The sequence below is a fragment of the Salvelinus namaycush genome, chromosome 8 (genome assembly GCF_016432855.1).
Source record: "Salvelinus namaycush isolate Seneca chromosome 8, SaNama_1.0, whole genome shotgun sequence".
NCBI classification, from domain to species: Eukaryota; Metazoa; Chordata; class Actinopteri; order Salmoniformes; family Salmonidae; genus Salvelinus; species Salvelinus namaycush.
Genome location: NC_052314.1, coordinates 34497406 through 34516510, shown reverse-complemented (window position 1 = coordinate 34516510; position 19105 = coordinate 34497406). Strand labels below are relative to the sequence as shown.

The 19105-nt window shown below is 39.8% G+C and overlaps 1 protein-coding gene across 1 annotated transcript; it reads left to right on the top strand.

Annotated features, from left to right (window-relative positions):
• The first annotated feature begins 3898 nt into the window (after positions 1-3898).
• LOC120052633 (leukocyte elastase inhibitor-like) lies at positions 3899-18480 on the top strand. Its single transcript, XM_038999665.1, has 7 exons — positions 3899-4140; positions 5842-6024; positions 7173-7310; positions 7618-7735; positions 11623-11765; positions 12073-12240; positions 17902-18480. Exons 2-7 carry the CDS (start codon positions 5860-5862, stop codon positions 18307-18309), a joined length of 1140 nt encoding a protein of 379 aa, XP_038855593.1. The 5' UTR covers positions 3899-4140; positions 5842-5859; the 3' UTR covers positions 18310-18480.
• Positions 18481-19105: the final 625 nt, after the last annotated feature.

Below are 19105 nucleotides of genomic sequence, written 5' to 3'. Positions count from 1 at the left end.
TCCCTGCCACCTACACACACGCTATTACAAACACCTTCCTGCACAAAGGGGATTGTGAAGAGAAAGCCATTTTATACACATTGTATTGTAATTTGCAGTGTTATGTATTAGACCTAGATATTGTGTGTTTTTATGGATATGTAGGCTGTGTGACGTTAAACATGTATGTAGTTTAGTTCTTGACTAATAATGTTCTGTACTATGTATTATGTCATGTTTCATGTGGACTCCAAGAAAGGTAGCTGCTGCTTTTGCTTAATAAATGCCAATACCACAGGGTACCTAATCAAAAGGGGACCACGATGGTCCCAGAAGCTCTACCAGAAGCTCTACCAGAAGCTTGGCTGGTGAACACAGAGTACCTTCCAGACCATGTAATCAATTTAGTCTATCCATTTTCTCTTTTTACCTTTTCTCTTTGTAAAACTACGGTTATCTGGAGTCCTTCCACAGTGCCCTGCTGAAAAATACACCAAAACGGCAGAATTTTGGGTACAAGAGCATGACGGAGGGGACACACCTTGCGGTTATGGAGGGCCAAAAACCAGCAAGGGACCCTGAAAGGTATAAAATCAAGACTAGAACAATAATGACACAACTACCTCATTCTTCTCTCTGCATATTCTCAAAACACAATACAAAGACACGTCTACAAAACAAGACCATTCGCCACAAGCACAAACAGTCTCAGCTTTCACAAGCCACCATGTCAAACACCACTGCCAGTGTATTGAAGCCGGATAAAGGACTATGGCTGCGTTTACACAGGCAGCCCAATTCTGATATCTTTTTCACTAATTGGTTCTGAAAAAGATCTGATGTGATTGGTCAAAAGACCAATTAGTGGAAAATATATAGAATTGGGCTGCCTGTGTAAACGCAGACATTGTGGCTCAGCATAAGACCATATAGAACACCATTGATAGAAAATATCCATATTTATTTAATCTTCGAAACTTGTCTACCTTTATGGAATCACAGAAGATATGAATAAGCTGTACAGGGCTCTGTAGCATCAAACAGATGGTAGACATACAGATATTTCTAAATAATGTTTATTTGTCAAAATCTAAAATACAGGGGAGTGTACACTATTTAATGCTAACTCAAAAAGAGAACTGGGTATTCAACAAGAATGTTATGTGGTAAAACTAACATCATTGGTGTAAAGTAGTTAAGTAAAAATAATTTAAAGTACTACTGAAGTTGTTTTTTTGAATATCTGTACTTTACTTTACTATTCATATTTTTGACAATTTCTACTTGTCAAAAATAATACACATTTTACTCCATAAATTTTTCTTGACACGTTACATTTTGAATGCTTAGCAGGACATGAATATGGACCAATTCACACACAGCATTCCTGGTCATCCCTACTGTCTCTGATCTGGAGGATTCATGTAACACAAATGCTTAATTTGTAAATGATGTCTGACTGTTGGAAAATTGTGCCAACTGGTTTGCTTAATATAAGGAATTTTTCATTATTTATACTTTTACTTTTGATACCTAAGCATATTTAGGCATTTACATTGACGTTTTATAATTAAGTATATTTAAAACCAAATATTTTTTTACTTTTACTCAAGTAGTATTTTACTGGGTGACTTGTTTTACTTGAGTCATTTTCAGTGGCGATTTAACATGTAAATCTTGGTGGGGCAAACTCCCCAAATTGTTAATAGATGTATGCCTGTCACGCCCTGGCCTTAGTATTCTTTGTTTTCTTAATTATTTTAGTTAGGTCAGGGTGTGACATGGGGAATGTATGTGTTTTTTGTAGTGTCTAGGGTGGTTGTAAGGTTTAGGGGGTTTATTAGAGTAGTTGGGTTTATGTTTAGTATAGTAGTCTAGCTGTGTCTATGGTTGAGTGTAGGTATCTAGGAAAGTCTATGGTTGCCTGAATTGGGTCTCAATTAGAGACAGCTGGTTATTGTTGTCTCTGATTGGGAGCCATATTTAAGGCAACCATAGGCTTTAGCTGTTTGTGGGGAATTGTCTATGTCGAAGTGTTTTGTGTCAGCACTGATGTTTGTATAGCTTCACGGTCGTCTGTTCTGTTTGTTGTTTTGTTGTTTCCTTCTTTAAAATAAAAGAAGATGTACTTTCCACGCGCTGCGCCTTGGTCCTCTCTCAGTCCCTTTGACGATCGTGACAATGCCAGAAAAGCCACAAAACAAAACAATGCAACACAACCCTAAACAATACATTCATTGGACTATAGCGGTGACCACAAACTGTTAGGGCCAAACAGCAGTGCCAACAACTTACCACTGTTACACCTGGCTATTAGCTGAGCCTTGTCTGGCAGTGAAACAGTTCATTCAGCCTCATTTACTGTCTTTTAAAAAAACAGCTGATATGGCTGACTTTCTTAAACACATGTGGTTTCTACTGACAATTGAGATGTACAAACTATGATATAAGGGGACGATGAGTGCATAAGAAGAAATCCATAATGAGCAAGCTAGGACAGACGTAGTCAATATAACTATTTGTTAAGCACTTTTGAAATGTACAGCGAGAGAATTCAGAACATGGGCCGTTCTTACCGTATTCTCCCTGTATACCAAGTCAGCACCGTAGAATAAATAAAGGGGGTACAGTTGAAGTCGGAAGTTTACATACACCTTAGCCAAATACATTTAAACTCAGTTTTTCACAATTCCTGACATTTAATCCTAATAAAAATGCCCTGTCTAAGGTCAGTTAGGATCACCACTTTATTTTAAGAATGTGAAATGTCAGAATAAAAGGAGAGAGAATGATTTATTTCAGCTTTTATTTCTTTCATCACATTCCCAGTGGGTCAGAAGTTTACATACACTCCATTAGTGTTTGGTAGCATTGCCTTTAAATTGTTTAACTTGGGTCAAATGTTTCAGGTAGCCTTCCACAAGCTTCCCACAATAAGTTGGGTGAATTTTGGCCCATTCCTCCTGACAGAGCTGGTGTAACTGAGTCAGGTTTGTAGGCCTCCTCGCTCGCACACACTTTTTCAATTCTGCCCAAAAATGTTCTATAGGATTGAGGTCAGGGCTAACTAACTAACTATGGGCTGTTTAACTGTTTAACTAACTATTCATTGTATTTTTGCGCGTGAAGGTGCTGGAATTATTAGGGAATTAAGTCAAGGTCAGAAAGCGTCAGGGTTTTCCAACCTTCTCCTCGGCCCCCACCCAGACATTCCCCCAAAAATGTAACGCAAACTGACACACCTGATTCAATAAGTCAACTAATAATCAAGCCTTTGACTAACTGAATCAGGTGTGGCAGTTTCTGTCCCCCTGTCTGTATGTCCCCTTTCTGTCTTTGTCTGTTCCCTCGTTTTGGTACTGTCGGGGAGCGTTGGTGACCTCAGCCAAGAGAGAGAGAGAGGGGCGGAAAGGGAGGGCGGGGCGAGGTATTGGTAGTGAGAATCAGTCATGTTTGTTCTGCATTGGTCACCATGGATTACCCCATTTGGAGTGACTGATAAGGCCGTCATTGTAAATAAGAATTTGTTCTTAACTGACTTGCCTAGTTAAATAAAGGTTAAATTAAAAAAGTAAAAAATAAGAAAGAAAAGGGTGGAAACTGAAACGGAACTGAGACAGAAACTCACCTGCCTGCTATATGTTGAAGAAGACAGGAATGTATCAGAGAAAACAAAAGTCATCTGGCTTAATATTGATTGGTTATTTCAAGGTGTGACTGGTAATGGCGTCTGTCTGCTCTGACTCTGCTTTGAAGTTGTGTATGTGTTAATCATTAAAGTCATCCTGAAATGTGGGTTCCCTGCTTGGACATCCTATATCTTAGCAGGGCAGGTATGGCAGAGGGACCAAAGTCCAGCAGGTAGTAGCCTAGTGAAAATGAACTCACTCTTACTGACAATATCAATAGGCGAACTGACTTACGCAAAGTAGACAGGCCTGTATATTCAGTCCCCACCCAGTTTTATGGCTCGGTAGAGCAGTGCATAGCCTATATTAAAGGACACACCAAATGACTTGGGCATGCGGCAAATTTCCAGGGCTTATTTGCAGTTCTCTGCTGAGGAAGGCGTTACCTAGTTGCTTTCTTTAAGTCTGTTTCGTTTCTCTTTCACTGGAACAGTGGATATCGGGGCTTTTCACACACAGAGAAGCAGAACCGGTAAGTGACAAATATTAGTCTTCCTAATCCCAAGCAACACTACAGTAGCATGATTTGTCGGCCTACACTTGTAGCCTACATGCATTTTGCTTTCAGCTGTTGAATATACAGTGCCTTCGGAAAGTATTCAGACCCCTTGACTTTTTCCACATTTTGTTACGTTACAGACTGATTCTAAAATTGATTACATTTTTTTTTTTTTTATAAAACAATTCCTCAGTAATCTACACACAATACCCCATAATGAAAAAGCGAAAACAGGTTTTTATACATTTTTGCAAATGTATAAAAAATGAAAAACAGTTGCATAAGTATTTAAACCCTTTGCTATGAGACTCGAAATTGAGCTCAGGTGCATCCTGTTTCCATTGATCAACCTTGAGAGGCTGCCAGGACAACAACCTCTCCCTCAACGTGATCAAGACAAAGGAGATGATTGTGAACTACAGGAAAAAGAGGACCGAGCACACCCCCATTCTCCCACGACGGTGCTGCAGTGGAGTAGGTTGAGAGCTTCAAGTTCCTTGGTGTCCACATCACCAACAAACTAACATGGTCCAAGCACACCAAGACAGTCGTAAAGCGGGCACGACAAAACCTATTCCCCCTCAGGAGATGGGCCCTCAGATCCTCAAAAGGTTATACAGCTGCACCATCGAGAGCATCCTGACTGGTTGCATCACTGCCTGGTATGGCAGCTGCTCGGCCTCCGACCGCAAGGCACTACAGAGGGTAGTGCGAACGGTCCAGTACATCACTGAGGCCAAGCGTCCTGCCATCCTGGACCTCTATACCAGGCGGTGTAAAAGGAAGGCCCTAAAAATTGTCAAAGACTCCAGCCACCCTCGTCATAGACTGTTCTCTCTGCTACTGCACGGCAAGCGGTACCGGAGCACCAAGTCTAGGTCCAAGAGGCTTCTAAACAGCTTCAACCAAGCCAAGCCATAAGACTCCTGAACATCTAGTCAAATGGCTACTCAGACTATTTGCATTTCCCCCCCCCCCCTCTCCACACCACTGTCACTCTCTGTTGTCATCTATGCATAGTCACTTTAATAACTCTACCTACATGTACATACTACCTCAACTAACCGGTTCCCCCACACATTGACTCTGTACCGGCACCCCCCTGTATAAATTGTTATTTTTTACTGCTGCTCTTTAATTACTTGTTACTTTTATCTCTTATTCTTATCCATTTTTTTTTTGAATCTGCACCGTTGGTTAGGGGCTCGTAAGTAAGCATTTCACTGTAAGGTCTGTTGTATTCTGCGCATGTGACTAATAACATTTGATTTGATTTGAAATGCTTCTACAACTTGATTAGAGTTCACCAGTGGTATTTTCAATTGACTGGACATGATTTAGAAAGGCACACACCTGTAGTAATTGGTATGTATGGGTGCAAGCACACTGGGTTAAAATGAACAATAACATTCTGCCTTAGAAGCTATTTCTCTATTGTCAATGTCATTGAGTAGCCTATACAGTGTTGGCCCAAACTAGAGTGAATCGGATCAGAATTCATGCAGGATCAATGATAACTTTATTTCCAAAATGAAATAGGCTAGTGATGGGGAGATGTGTGGAGTAGATTTTGGTCACTTAAGATGCTGCAAAACTTCATATTGTCACATTAAAATCAGTGTAGATCTGATTAGTCTGCATATGTCAAACAATACTGTAATCTCCTTTCTTCAGACAGATCAGTCATCAGCCATGGCTTCTCTCAGCAGCTCTAACACAGCCTTTGCCTTGGAGCTGTACCGCACTCTGGGTCAGACCAACACAGGGAATGTCTTCATCTCCCCCTTCAGTATCAGCTCAGCTCTGGCCATGGTCTACCTGGGAGCTAAAGGAGACACAGCTGCTCAGATGGCAAAGGTAACGCACACACACTCAGATACACAGACATGAACACACGCACACACACACACAGATACGCACAGAGAGAGATAGACACACATACACACCCTTAAAGTAGGCTACGTGTAACATAGATGGAAGACATGACTAACTCTGACTATTGCTACTCGACTTGTACTTAGGAACGTACCACAGCAGTATCTACGTCAGGGAAGACACTGTCCAGCTAGTTACCATGGAGAGGGCTATAAACCCACAGGTTACTTTTTCCCAAATGGCATCCTATTCCCTATATAGTGTACTACTTTTGACCAGGGCCCATAGGGCTATAGGCAGGGAATAATAGGGTGCCATTTGGGATGCACCCCCGGAGTCAGTCAGTGTCCAAGCAAAGCTGTACATTTACAGTAGCGTATTACACCATAACAATCTCTTTGTGTGCGAGATGTACACTGCACTTTATCTACACACAGTCCAAGCTTGATTTAGTCACCTTTATTCATTTCATCATCATCGCTCAAAGGGTTGCAAGGGGAGGGTATATTACCGATAATATTCTAAGTTTACCAGTAAACTACCAGAATTTAGGAAAATAGGGTATGATTTAGACATTTTTATAACGTAAAATATATAAAATAATAAAATAATAGGATTTTAAAATGTATTTATTTTTTTGACAAAGCTGTAAAATATTATTCTAAATATAACCATCAACTTGTTGAGTAGCGTTCATTCGTATTTAAAATGAGGAGTTCAGCATTAAATATTTTTATACTCTTTTATTTATTTTGGTATGTTAATATGTCTTTGTTGTAAATGTTTTGGCACTTAACTGGTGGCAGTTGTGAAAAAAGTTGGAAGAGTTGAAAATGATTCCATTGTTAATTAGAATTAGTTTTTTTCATTAATTACACTATTTTCTCATAATTTATCCGTTAGAAACTCATGGACAACATGGACACAGATATAAAAATGAATATTTTGTACGAATACATTTTTAAAAAGTTATTCAAGTATACAGTATTTACCAAAGTTACCATCAATTGCAATAGATTAACTGTAAATGACCAAAAATGCTGGTAACTTTGGTAAATTATCAGTTGTTTTGCAACCCTAACCCCCATCATCATCACTTTAACCATCTTTCCTCTCTGAATTCTCCCCAGGTTCTGTCATTCAACTTGACGAAAGACGTCCACACAGATTTCCAGACACTCAATGGAGATATCAACTCTCCCTCTGCATCTTACATCCTGAAACTGGCCAACCGTCTGTATGGAGAGAAGACCTGCAACTTCCTGACTGTGAGTTTCACTATAAATTATACTTTTCATGCAAGTAACAGCCACACTACCACTTTACAGTTTACTAATCTACACAATCTTATCACATTTACGGATATGCTGAGGTAATAATTACATACCCAATGTTCTCTAGTAATACTAGTCCTGTGCGAATAGGGCTTTATTGAAACAGACAACAGACTGGCTGTGTTATTACTGTCCCCAGAAGTTCTACTGTGTTTCCCTATATGCTTATTGAACTGTTGTCTCTGCTGTATGGGTTTTACTGTACTCTATATGCTAATTGAACTGTTTCACTCTGCTGTAGGAGTTTTTAGAATCCACCCACAAGTTCTACCATGCAGACATGAAGGCAGTGGATTTCCTCGGCGCAGCAGAGGAGACCAGAGGAGAGATCAACGGCTGGGTGGAGCAGCAGACAGCGAGTATGATCATTCAACATATCAATCAATCATTCAGTTAGTCAATCACATACAGTAACAGTCACAAGTTTGGACACATCTACTCATTCCAGGGGTTATCTTATTTTTTCAGTTTTCTACATTGTAGAATAATAGTGAAGACATCAAAACCATGAAATAACACATATGGAATCATGTAGTAACCAAAAAAGTGTTAAACAAATATTTTAGATTTCAGATTCTTCAAAGTAGCCACCGTTTGCCTTGATGGCAGCTTTGCACACTCTTTGCATTCTCTCAACCAGCTTCATGAGGTTGTCACCTGGAATGCATTTCAATTAACAGGTGTGTCTTGTTAAAATTTAATTTGGAATTTCTTTCCTTCTTAATGCGTTTGAGCCAATAAGTTGTGTTGTGACAAGGTAGGGGTGGTATACAGAAGATAGCCCTATTTGGTAAAAGACCAAGTCCATACAGTGCCTTGCAAAAGTATTCATCCCCTTGGCGTTTTTCCTATTTTGTTGCATTACAACCTGTAATTGAAATTATTTGGATTTCATGTAATGGACATACACAAAATAGTCTAATTTGGTGAAGTAAAATGAAATTTTTTAAAAATAATAAAAACGGAAAAGTGGTGCATGCATATGTATTCATCCCCTTTGCTATGAAGCCCCTAAATAAGATCTGGTGCAACCAATTACCTTCAGAAGTCACATAATTAGTTAAATAAAGTCCACCTGTGTGCAATCTAAGTGTCACATGATCTGTCACATGATCTTAGTATATATACATCTGTTCTGAAAGGCCCCAGAGTCTGCAACACCACTAAGCAAGGGGCACCACCAAGCAAGCAGCACCATGAAGACCAAGGAGCTCTCCAAACAGGTCAGGGACAAAGTTGTGGAGAAGTACAGATCAGGGTTGGGTTATAAAAAAATATCAGAAACTTTGAAAATCCCACGGAGCACCATTAAATCCATTATTAAAATATTGAAAGAATATGGCACCACAACAAACCTGCCAAGAGAGGGCCGCACACCAAAACTCACAGACCAGGCAAGGAGGGCATTAATCACAGAGGCAACAAAGAGACCAAGGATAACCCTGAAGGAGCTGCAAAGCTCCACAGCGGAGATTGAAGTATCTGTCCATAGGACCACTTTAAGCCGTACACTCCACAGAGTTGGGCTTTACGGAAGAGTGGCCAGAAAAAAAGCCATTATTATAGAAAAAATAAGCAAACACGTTCGGTGTTCGCCAAAGGCATGTGGGAGACTCCACAAACATATGGAAGAAGGTACAATGGTCAGATGTGAAAAAAAATTGCTCTTTGGCCATCAAGAAAACGCTATGTCTGGCACAAACCCAACACCTCTCATTACCCCGAGAACACCATCCCCACAGTGAAGCATGGTGGTGGCAGCATCATGCTGTGGGGATGTTTTTCATTGGCAGGGACTGGGAAACTGGTCAGAATTGAAGGAATGATGGATGGTGCTAAATACAGGGAAATTCTTGAGGGAAACCTGTTTCAGTCTTCCAAAGATTTGAGACTGGGACGGAGGTTCACCTTCCAGCAGGAAAATTACCCTAAGTATAGTGCTAAAGAAACACTTGAGTGGTTTAAGGGGAAACATTTAAATGTCTTGGAATGGCCTAGTCAAAGCCCAGACCTCAATCCAATTGAGAGTCTGTGGTATGACTTAAAGATTGCTGTACACCAGCGAAACACATCCAACTTGAAGGAGCTGGAGCAGTTTTGCCTTGAAGAATGGGCAAAGATCCCAGTGGCTAGATGTGCCAAGCTTATAGAGACATACCCCAAGAGACTTGCAGCTGTAATTGCTGCAAAAGGTGCTGTACAAAGTATTGACTTTGGGGGGTGAATAGTTAGGCACACTCAAGTTTTTTTCTTTCTTATTTCTTGTTTGTTTCACAATAAAACATATTTTGCATCTTTAAAGTGGTAGGCATGTTGTGTAAATCAAATCATACCCCCCAGAAATCAATTTTAATTCTAGGTTGTAAGGCAACAAAATAGGAAAATTGCCAAGAGGGGTGAATACTTTCGCAAGCCACTGTATTATGGCAAGAACAGCTCAAATAAGCAAAGAGAAACGACAGTCCATCATTACTTTAAGACATGAATGTCAGTCAATCCGGAAAATGTCAAGAACTTTGAAAGTTTCAAGTGTTGTCGTAAAAACCATCAAGCGCTATGATGAAACTAGCTCTCATGAGGACCGCCACAGGAAAGGAAGACCCAGAGTTACCTCTGCTGCAGAGAATAAGTTCATTAGAGTTAACTGCACCTCAAATGCTTCACAGAGTTCAAGTAACAGACACATCTCAACATCAACTGTTCAGAGGAGACTGCGTGAATCAGGCCTTCATGGTCGAATTTCTGCAAAGAAACCACTACTAAAGGACACTAATAAGAAGAAGAGACTTGCTTCAAAGTCTCGGGCCTAATAACACCAGTGCCTGTAATCTGGTTCAGGTTATTAATCAACCTTCCAAGGTGTTTACAAACAAGATCATCCCCATGTATCTATCACATTTTTACTAATACTGTAGAACTTTGTTCTAAAGCTGTATCCGTACCCATTGGATGCAGTGATCACGATATAGTGGCTATATTCAGGAAAGCCAAAGTTCCAACAGCTGGACCTAAAATAGTGTATAAGAGATCATGCATTTTGCAGCGATACACCATCCCATCTGGTTTGCGCTTAGTGGGACTATCATTTGTTTTTCAAAAGGACAATGACCTAAAACACACCTCCAGGCTGTGTAAGGGCTATTTGACCAAGGAGAGTGATGGAGTGCTGCATCAGATGACCTGGCCTCCACAATCACATGACCTCAACTCAATTGAGATGGTTTGGGATGAGTTGGACTGCAGGGTGAAGGAAAATCAGCCAACAAGTGCTCAGCATGTGTGGGAACTCCTTCAAGACTGTTGGAAAAGAATGCCAAGAGTGTGCAAAGCTGTCATCAAAGCAAAGGGTGTCTACTTTGAAGAATCTAGAATATAAAATATATTTAGATTTGTTTTACACTTTTTTGGTTACTACATGATTCTATACGTGCTATTTCATAGTGTTGATGTCTTCACTATTACTCTACAATGTAGAAAATAGTACAAATAAAGAAAAACCGTTGAATGAGTAGGTGTGTCCAAACCTTGGACTGGTACTGTATATTGTCCAAGTTGGGAAATTTTTAGTGCAATACAGGGAGGAAAAAACACAACATAAATACAACAGCATACACTAAACACACACATTAGATTAGATTAAAGAACAGCAACCATTATTATTTGACCCTGCTGGTCAAATAACACATGACAACATATAGATACGTTATAGATATGTGGGCCTGAGGGCACACACTTAATATGTTGTCAAATCTGTTATGAATGTAATGTTTTTAAAATGTATAACTGCCTTAATTTTGCTGGACCGCTGGACGTTTGAACATCTTGAAGAACAATCTAGCCTTAATGGCCATGTACAGCCAGAAGGGAACTGGCCACCCCCTCAAAGCCTGGTTCCTCTCTGGGTTTCTTCCTAGGTTCCTGCCTTTCTAGGCTGTTTTTCCTAGCCACCGTGCTTCTACATCTGCAATGTTTGCTGTTTAGGGTGTTAGGCTGGGTTTCTGTATAAGCACTTTGTGACATCTGCTGATGTAAAATGGGCTTTATAAATACATTTGATTGATTGAACCATCAGATCTGTAACTGGGATCAGCTAACATGGAACTCAACATAAGATGAATAAATGTGTCTTTGCTTAAATGACATAATTAGAACCATATGGTACTTCTTGTTTTAGAGTTGCCTTTGGTTTAGATTGTTTCATTTTGTGTGTGTACGTGCATGTGTGTTTGTATGTTTGTGTTTACAGATAAAATCAAAGATCTGCTGAAGCCGGGGACAGTCAGTGTTATGACAAGGTTGGCTCTAGTCAACGCCATCTACTTCAAAGGAAACTGGCTGAATCGATTTGACCAAAAAGACACCAAAGAGATGCCCTTCAAACTAAACCAGGTCAATATTGTCAATAATATTTAGATAGATATCTATGCTCAGTAATTAAATAACGGAATTATAATATAATTATATACTACACTGCGAGAAGATATGATGAAAATGTATATTAAACCAAAAATGGATTCAAAAGCTCACTTTAAATGGGCCTTATTTTTAGCAATGGTACAGGCAAAGATTTGACACATTTGTGTGTCATCCAAGAGACAAAACAAACCTTCAAGTTACACTGTATAGGCCTATTGTGAATTACATGGTGGTCAGATGAACTCATTCTCCTTGTCTGTTATATTCTGGGATTTTTCAGAATGAAAGCAAGCCAGTTCAGATGATGCACCAGATGAAGAAGTTCCCCTTTAACTATGTGCCAGACTATAACCTCCAGATCGTGGAGCTTCCGTATGTGGACGAGGAGCTCAGTATGTTTGTCCTGCTACCTGAGGAGGCCACTGATGGATCTGATCCCCTAGTGAAGGTATACACAACCTCCTGTAACCTTTTCACACTATTGAAGCAATCCTTACTCATGAGCCATGTTACAATTCCCACAAAGTGGGTTAACCCTATTGGCTCGATGCGTAGGGGGTTTTGCCTTTCATGCCAGCAACCCGGGTTTGCTTCGCTGTCCCTCTGTTCGATACACTACAAAACCTCCTATAGTTAAAGTGATACTTCACCCAAATTACAAATTTACATTGGTTTCCTTACTCTGAAAACAGACTATGGACAAGGTACAGTGGTTCTTCCTTTGAAAGTTGTGTCATACTGCAGCACAGCTTGTGGGGTGCCGCAGAATTCTATGGCATGTTATTTAAGTGTCAGCCATTGTTGCCATTAATGCTAGTTTGACCACCAGAGGGCATCTTTGAGAAGTTAAGTTATTGAAATGACATGGAGCTGTAGACTTAAGAGTCCTTAAGAGCTGTTATAGCGTAACTTACTTATTGGCATACAGGCCTACTTCAATATACAGTATATCAATCAATCATTAGTTAATTTGTGCGTGTCATCACACAGCATACAAGTCTTACATGTCTTTAAATGCATTCAAGCATTTTAGTTATAAATTGAAATAACAAAGGGAGCCATGACTATTTAAACAATGAATAAACCTCAACATGTCGGCTAAAGTGATTGAATTCAGGAATGCATTTGCCGGTTTTTAATATTAAGAAAATATGGCGCTGTACAACGTGACCGGTCGGGAGTAGGCCTAGGCTACTAAGTGACTGCGAGTGAAGAGCAAAATAATCCTAACATTTCCCACCCTAATTGTAGGCTAACCAATACCCAAACGGAGATTGGGTATCGGAGATTAAACGGAGATTGAGATTGGTATAAAATCTCATTGATTTATCAAGCCCAGTCCCCATGCTCGTCTCAGAGATAGTAAATAGTTGACCACACGCGGGTAGGCTATTGCTTCAAATCCTATTATAACAATTGGATGACTTTGGGAGTTTCAGTAAACAACAATTTGTTGCCTTCTTTAGCCTACTTTATTCCAATATTTCTGTTATTCAGTGATATTTATTCCCATAGTAATTTGTTATGGATCCATCCAGATGTGGTTAGAAAACAGTGCATTTGGTGGGCTATGCAAAAGTATGGGAGAGGTGACATGCCTCGCAGACATCCATTAATAAAATGAAAGTCCCTAAACTCGGCAAGAGTCTATAGTCCTTCTGATAGCCTATCAAGGGTGGAAGGCTTCTTTTGTATTCAAGAACTCCAGCACAAAGAGAAAAGAGCCTTAAATAATTCAACAATGAATAAACCACAACATGTCAGCTAAAGCAATTGAATTCACTAATGCATTTGACTGTTTTAATATTGGCCATCAACCAAAAACACAGCATCTACCGTGGTAGAAATATGTTATTGAATTCAATTTTTTTTTTACTATTTCGAAATGCATATGTGTATTAGGCTACTGTGCAATGTCTTTAAATACATTGGTCCCCCTACCATCCTTTCCTATTGTCCTGCTAATAGCCCATCCTCGGTGGATGGCTTCTTTTGTATTCCAATGTATTAAATACATTTTTTTAATTACAGTCATTTACCATTCTCATTCTCAGAGTGTAAACGTTGTTAACAACCTGTGTGGAAAACATGTTTTCAAAATGCCTCCAACTGTAAATCAACTGTATTCTAAAAAATAAAAACACAGGATCTACAGTGGTACAAATATATTATTGAATTGGGTTTTAAAAAACTGTTTTAAAATGAATACGTTTACTAGGCTACTGTGCAGTCTGACGAAACCAACAGGGTAATGAGAATAGACAACAGAAGCAGAAACAGCATAGGGCTGAGTGACTTACTCATTCCTGGCTTTCGTTCAAAATAAGTTCTATTATTAAAACAGCGTCTGGTGCTCTCTAATGTGTGGATAGGCCACTGGGAGTAAACGGATACTGTACTGCACTCTGATCAAAGAGTGATGACAGACACAGAAGACCAGTCTAGGAGTTTTAATGATGAACCAGAGTATACATGTGCTCTGTGTACAGAGGGAAACAGGATAAAAGAAATAGAAAATACTACAATGTAAATCCAATAAACAATATTACATTAAATACTAATGTCAACAGTCTCTATACACAATTGACAATAAGAGAAAAATAACACGCCATAGTTCCTCTCAAGATAATTAACATTAATCACACAATTGTACAAAGTGGTAAGGGAACTGGGGAAGAAAGTTACATCCACGTTTTTTGTATTTACATATAGCAATAGCAACAGGAATATTATAAAAGTGAAATAAGTATTTGTTCTGACTTACATTTGGTCAAAAACGCACAAATATCCCTGCAAATAAAAACAGTCTGATTTCCACAAAAGCCAACCTAACTAAGAAATACATTTAGTTTGTTGCCATGGTGAATAATCCAATAATAGTTGGTAGGACACATAAAAGGAAACATCAAAGAGTTTACCGGAATCTCTCAATGAAAATACTGGCAGATCAATAAAATGTCCTTGTAAATCTTATTACATTTAGAGGATTCTAAATTAATATCTAAGGGGCTTTTATACAATTATAATGCAGGGTTAATAATGAATTAATATATTTGTAGGGGTTGATGCATTTTTTTGTTGGGGCAAATCTGTTTTTAGAGTACTTAAGCAGCGAATACATTGTAGTTTGCCCATTTTGGCCTTTAGGCTACACTTTACAATAGGACTCAACTCTAACTGACCGCACTATCTATCGGTAGTCTAAACTGTGGCACAAATTTGGGGATTTTTCACACCTAGCCAAGCTATTAGAGTATCCTTTTGTGAAAAACAAGTGTTTGAAAACATGTTTTCAAAATTCCTCCAGCTGTACATAACTACTGTAAATAAAAACAGCATCTACAGTGGTACAAATATATTATTAAATTAGATTTTTTTTTAAACTGTTTTGAAATGTATGTTTATTAAGCTACTGTGCAGCCTGACAAGTAAACATAGACTACAGTACATAGAAAACATGGTAAAGTGCCTAATTCCTTACGTAAGGGAGAGCAGGCCATGTCCAGACTTTCTCTGTGACCTCAAGTACTCATTAACTCGGTCTTTAATGCTTTTTCGGTTTCCATCAGTCAAGGACAGAAACTTCTGAGACACACCCGGAGGTTCACTGGTAAGCCACATTTGTCTCGGGATCCATCCCAGTTGGTATTCTGTGTCCTCTCGTGGTATCTCTCTTTGGTTACACATCCTTGGAACGGTCCGGACGGCTCTTGCTGTGCCTGGTGAGCAGTTCGTCAAGTTTTCTTGTCAGAAGAGGAATGGAAATGTCAGGGTGAACCGACGAACTGATGAACCCGCCAGGTATGTTGACTCTGCCTGTCGGAGGTGAAGTTCCAGAGCTCACAGGTGTGCCTGGCATGGATTGTGACTCCATCTCGTTCCTCGCCCTCTTCAATGCGTCATTCTCCACCTGACTCTCCGCCAATACCGCCTGGCTCTGGACCAATGCATCAGATGTCGCCCGTATCTCTGCCCTCAGAGAATGTTTCTCTTTCGGATGGTCTGCCTTCAATGACTTAATCTCGGTCTTCAAAGTTTGAATCTGATCCATGTGCATCTTCATCAGATGAGCAGAATGGTACCACCCTGAGCCCCATCGATTACAGTGGCCTATAGAATAAACAGTAGATAAATGAATATTAAAAGTGACTACAAACACACAAATGCTGCGTACAGAAACACATTTTAAGAATCTAGCTAAACTAACTGCTTTTTTGGGAACCATGCATTTTTTCTGTTGTCTGTTGTCCAGCCCTTTGTCCACTGATCTCCATGGATGGTTGGGTCGGGTGAGAAGTAGGAAAGGTGTGACCTCAGGTTACAATAGGCCGTAAGTATACAGCAGATCTCTGATTGTCCTCACTTTGATTATGCTGTAACAACATACTGTAGCACCATGACCAGGATCTCTATTCATTTAAGTGAGCAGATTATGGCTTTCAGGAGGAATGGAAAATCTACTTTAGACATTACAAAAATACTGTTAGACTTGGGGATTATGTAGCTGAGATGTACAGTAGTTGATATAAACATCTACATTTTGAAAGAGTATTTTTATCATTATTTTATTGACGAAAGCATAAAGATGTTGATGAACAAATACTGTACTGCACATTATATGCTTCATCCAACATTTTGCTGTTGTCCCTGTAGATCTAATTCAATTTAGAGGATTGGAGGATTCTAAATTAAGATCTAAGGGGCATTTTTCGTTAGTACAAATCTGGTCTGTGAGAATATCTAAGGGGCTTTTATATAATTAGAATGCAGGGTTAATAATAATAATCGTTGGATAACAGATCGGCTTTCGGAACTCATTAAGGGGCGGCTTCTGTCTTCAATATAATCATTAATTCAGAAGATTAAACCCATAGGTTTTAGGCCTGCAATAGTTTATAATAATCCATGCCTTCTGGGAATGTTAAAAGTTAGAATTTTGGCTGTTAGAAGTACTAAAATCAACCAATGTCAGCCTTTAAATGCTTTATTATCCAAATGTTTAAAGTGCGTGTGGGCGACGGAGAGAAACAAAATGGTGCAGTTTGAGGCCATGAGGTGGAGGGTGACGCAGTGCTGGAGATAAAATAAATGAGTAGGAGAAAAAAGCTGGAAAAATAAAGCTTGCAACATGCATCTGATTATTCATTATGAATATGATTTGTTTTGTTTACATTTTTCATTGTAACCACAATGTCACGAATAATTGGACACACACAACATGAGCAGATTAACTTGGTCAAAACAGTCAAAACATGTATTTTTAAAGACTATCAGAAAGAGTATTTATTTTGATCCAAAGCCATGAATGAGTGAGTCACTCAGCTTCATGCTGACAAAATGCTGACTCTTTCATTCTGTTTCTTCTTCACATCAGCAAAGAAGGACTCCGTGTTTCAGAAAGTCATTTTATATAGAGGGGCTATCCCTCTTTCACACTGTGGTAAATAAAGCCAGTTTTTTATTTAGAATGATTTATTTCTGTTTTCAGAGAGAGAAACCAAAAGCCCACCCTGCCTATTTTTCAAAAATCGTCAGTCGATGGTCCTGGAGTTAAGTTCTCTCTTAACTCCAGGACCACCAACAGTTTTTTTGCCTGATTGCAGGCCTCTAGTGCCAGAGAAGAGAGACTCAGACTGAAAATATTTCCATACATTTTTCGAAAAGATTGTCAATTTGTGCCACAGTTTAGACTACCGATAGATCAGCGTTCTAACTCCCCCTTGTGATAGTGTGGTGCAATGACAGAATCTACCACTAACGGTCACGGCCTAAGCTCTAAACCTTTAAAGAAGAACCACTGTGACAGCATTCCATGCGTTGGTTTTGTCTCCCTGGCACGGTTTCCAAATGCTAACGTTTTAGCATTTGTGGCTAAATCCAATGCAAGTCATGGTACCTATATTAGCATTTTCCAAGCATCATTTGCCACTAGGTGGTGGACTTGGCTCAGGCCCGGGTAGGCTGCTGAAAATCACACTACTACAGTATCATCTATCATCTGTATGGAGTGTCAATGCTGCTACGCCTCTCTACACTGATTGGGTTTTAACTGTGTGTGTTTCACATTCTTTCTATACTGACTGGGTTTTAACTGTATGTACCATTTTAGCTGGAGAGAGAGCTGACCATGAAGAAACTGGACGAGTGGACCAGCAGGGACAACATGGACACGGGCACAGAGGTCATAGTTCACCTGCCCAAGTTTAAACTGGAGGAGGACTACGAGCTGAACGAGCCCCTGACCCAGCTGGGAATGAAGGACGTGTTTGATGGGGGCAGGGCCGACCTGTCTGGGATGAACGGGGAGGGGGGGCTCTTCCTGTCTACGGTGGCCCATAAGGCCTTTGTGGAGGTGAACGAGGAGGGGACGGAGGCTGCCGCCGCCACTGCTGGGATAATAGCGTTCTGTATGATCCGAGAGGAACACTTCACAGCTGACCATCCCTTCCTCTTCTTCATCAGGCATAACAAGAGCAAAAGCATCCTCTTCCTCGGCAGATTCTCCTCTCCTCAGTAGAAGACTGGTTAAAAAAGCGTAGGGAAGATTTCATTTCATTTATAACATTTATTTGACAGGGACAAACGAACATCATTCAACATTTCTGTAAATGTGCCAGATTTAGCAAGCTAGCTAGTAGCTAGTTCCATCAGCCCTTGATTGAATCCGCTATAAAGAAATAAAGGAAAATGTCTACATTTGTCTGTTTGAAAAGTATCATTGTGTGCGATCTTGGTTCCCTTATACACTTATTTTGACAACAGAGCAATCTGGGATTCAAATAACAAGGGGGAGGAGTAAACAGCTGAGAGTTGGGGCTGGAGAAATGTAGTAAAGTAGCCTTGCACAAGCCGATAGACTGGTCATAGGAGCCTATCTTCTGTTTCTGTAGCGTGAGGCAGCTTGTATACCCCCTGGACAGGACGCTAGTCTATCGCAGGGCCTTACCCCAATCTGTCTACTTAATGCTGAGTGCTAAGAAGATATATGCACTGGGTACTATTTTTACAGTCCTTTTTATGACTCGGCCGGGGATCGAGCCACTCAAAACACAAGGTCACTGAAATGGTTGAACAAATGCAACCACTCAAATACATAGGCAGAGCGAAAGATGCAAGGACTGACCATCCATTTTTAACCATGTTTTGAAGCTGTGTTTGTTTACAATATCATAACAGATTTGAACTAAACTCGTGAGAAGGATGTATGAGTTATATTCAAAAATCAATGGCTATACAGTGCATTCGAAACATATCCAGACCCCACATTTTGTTATGTTACAATCGTATCCTGAAATGAATTAAATTCATTGTTT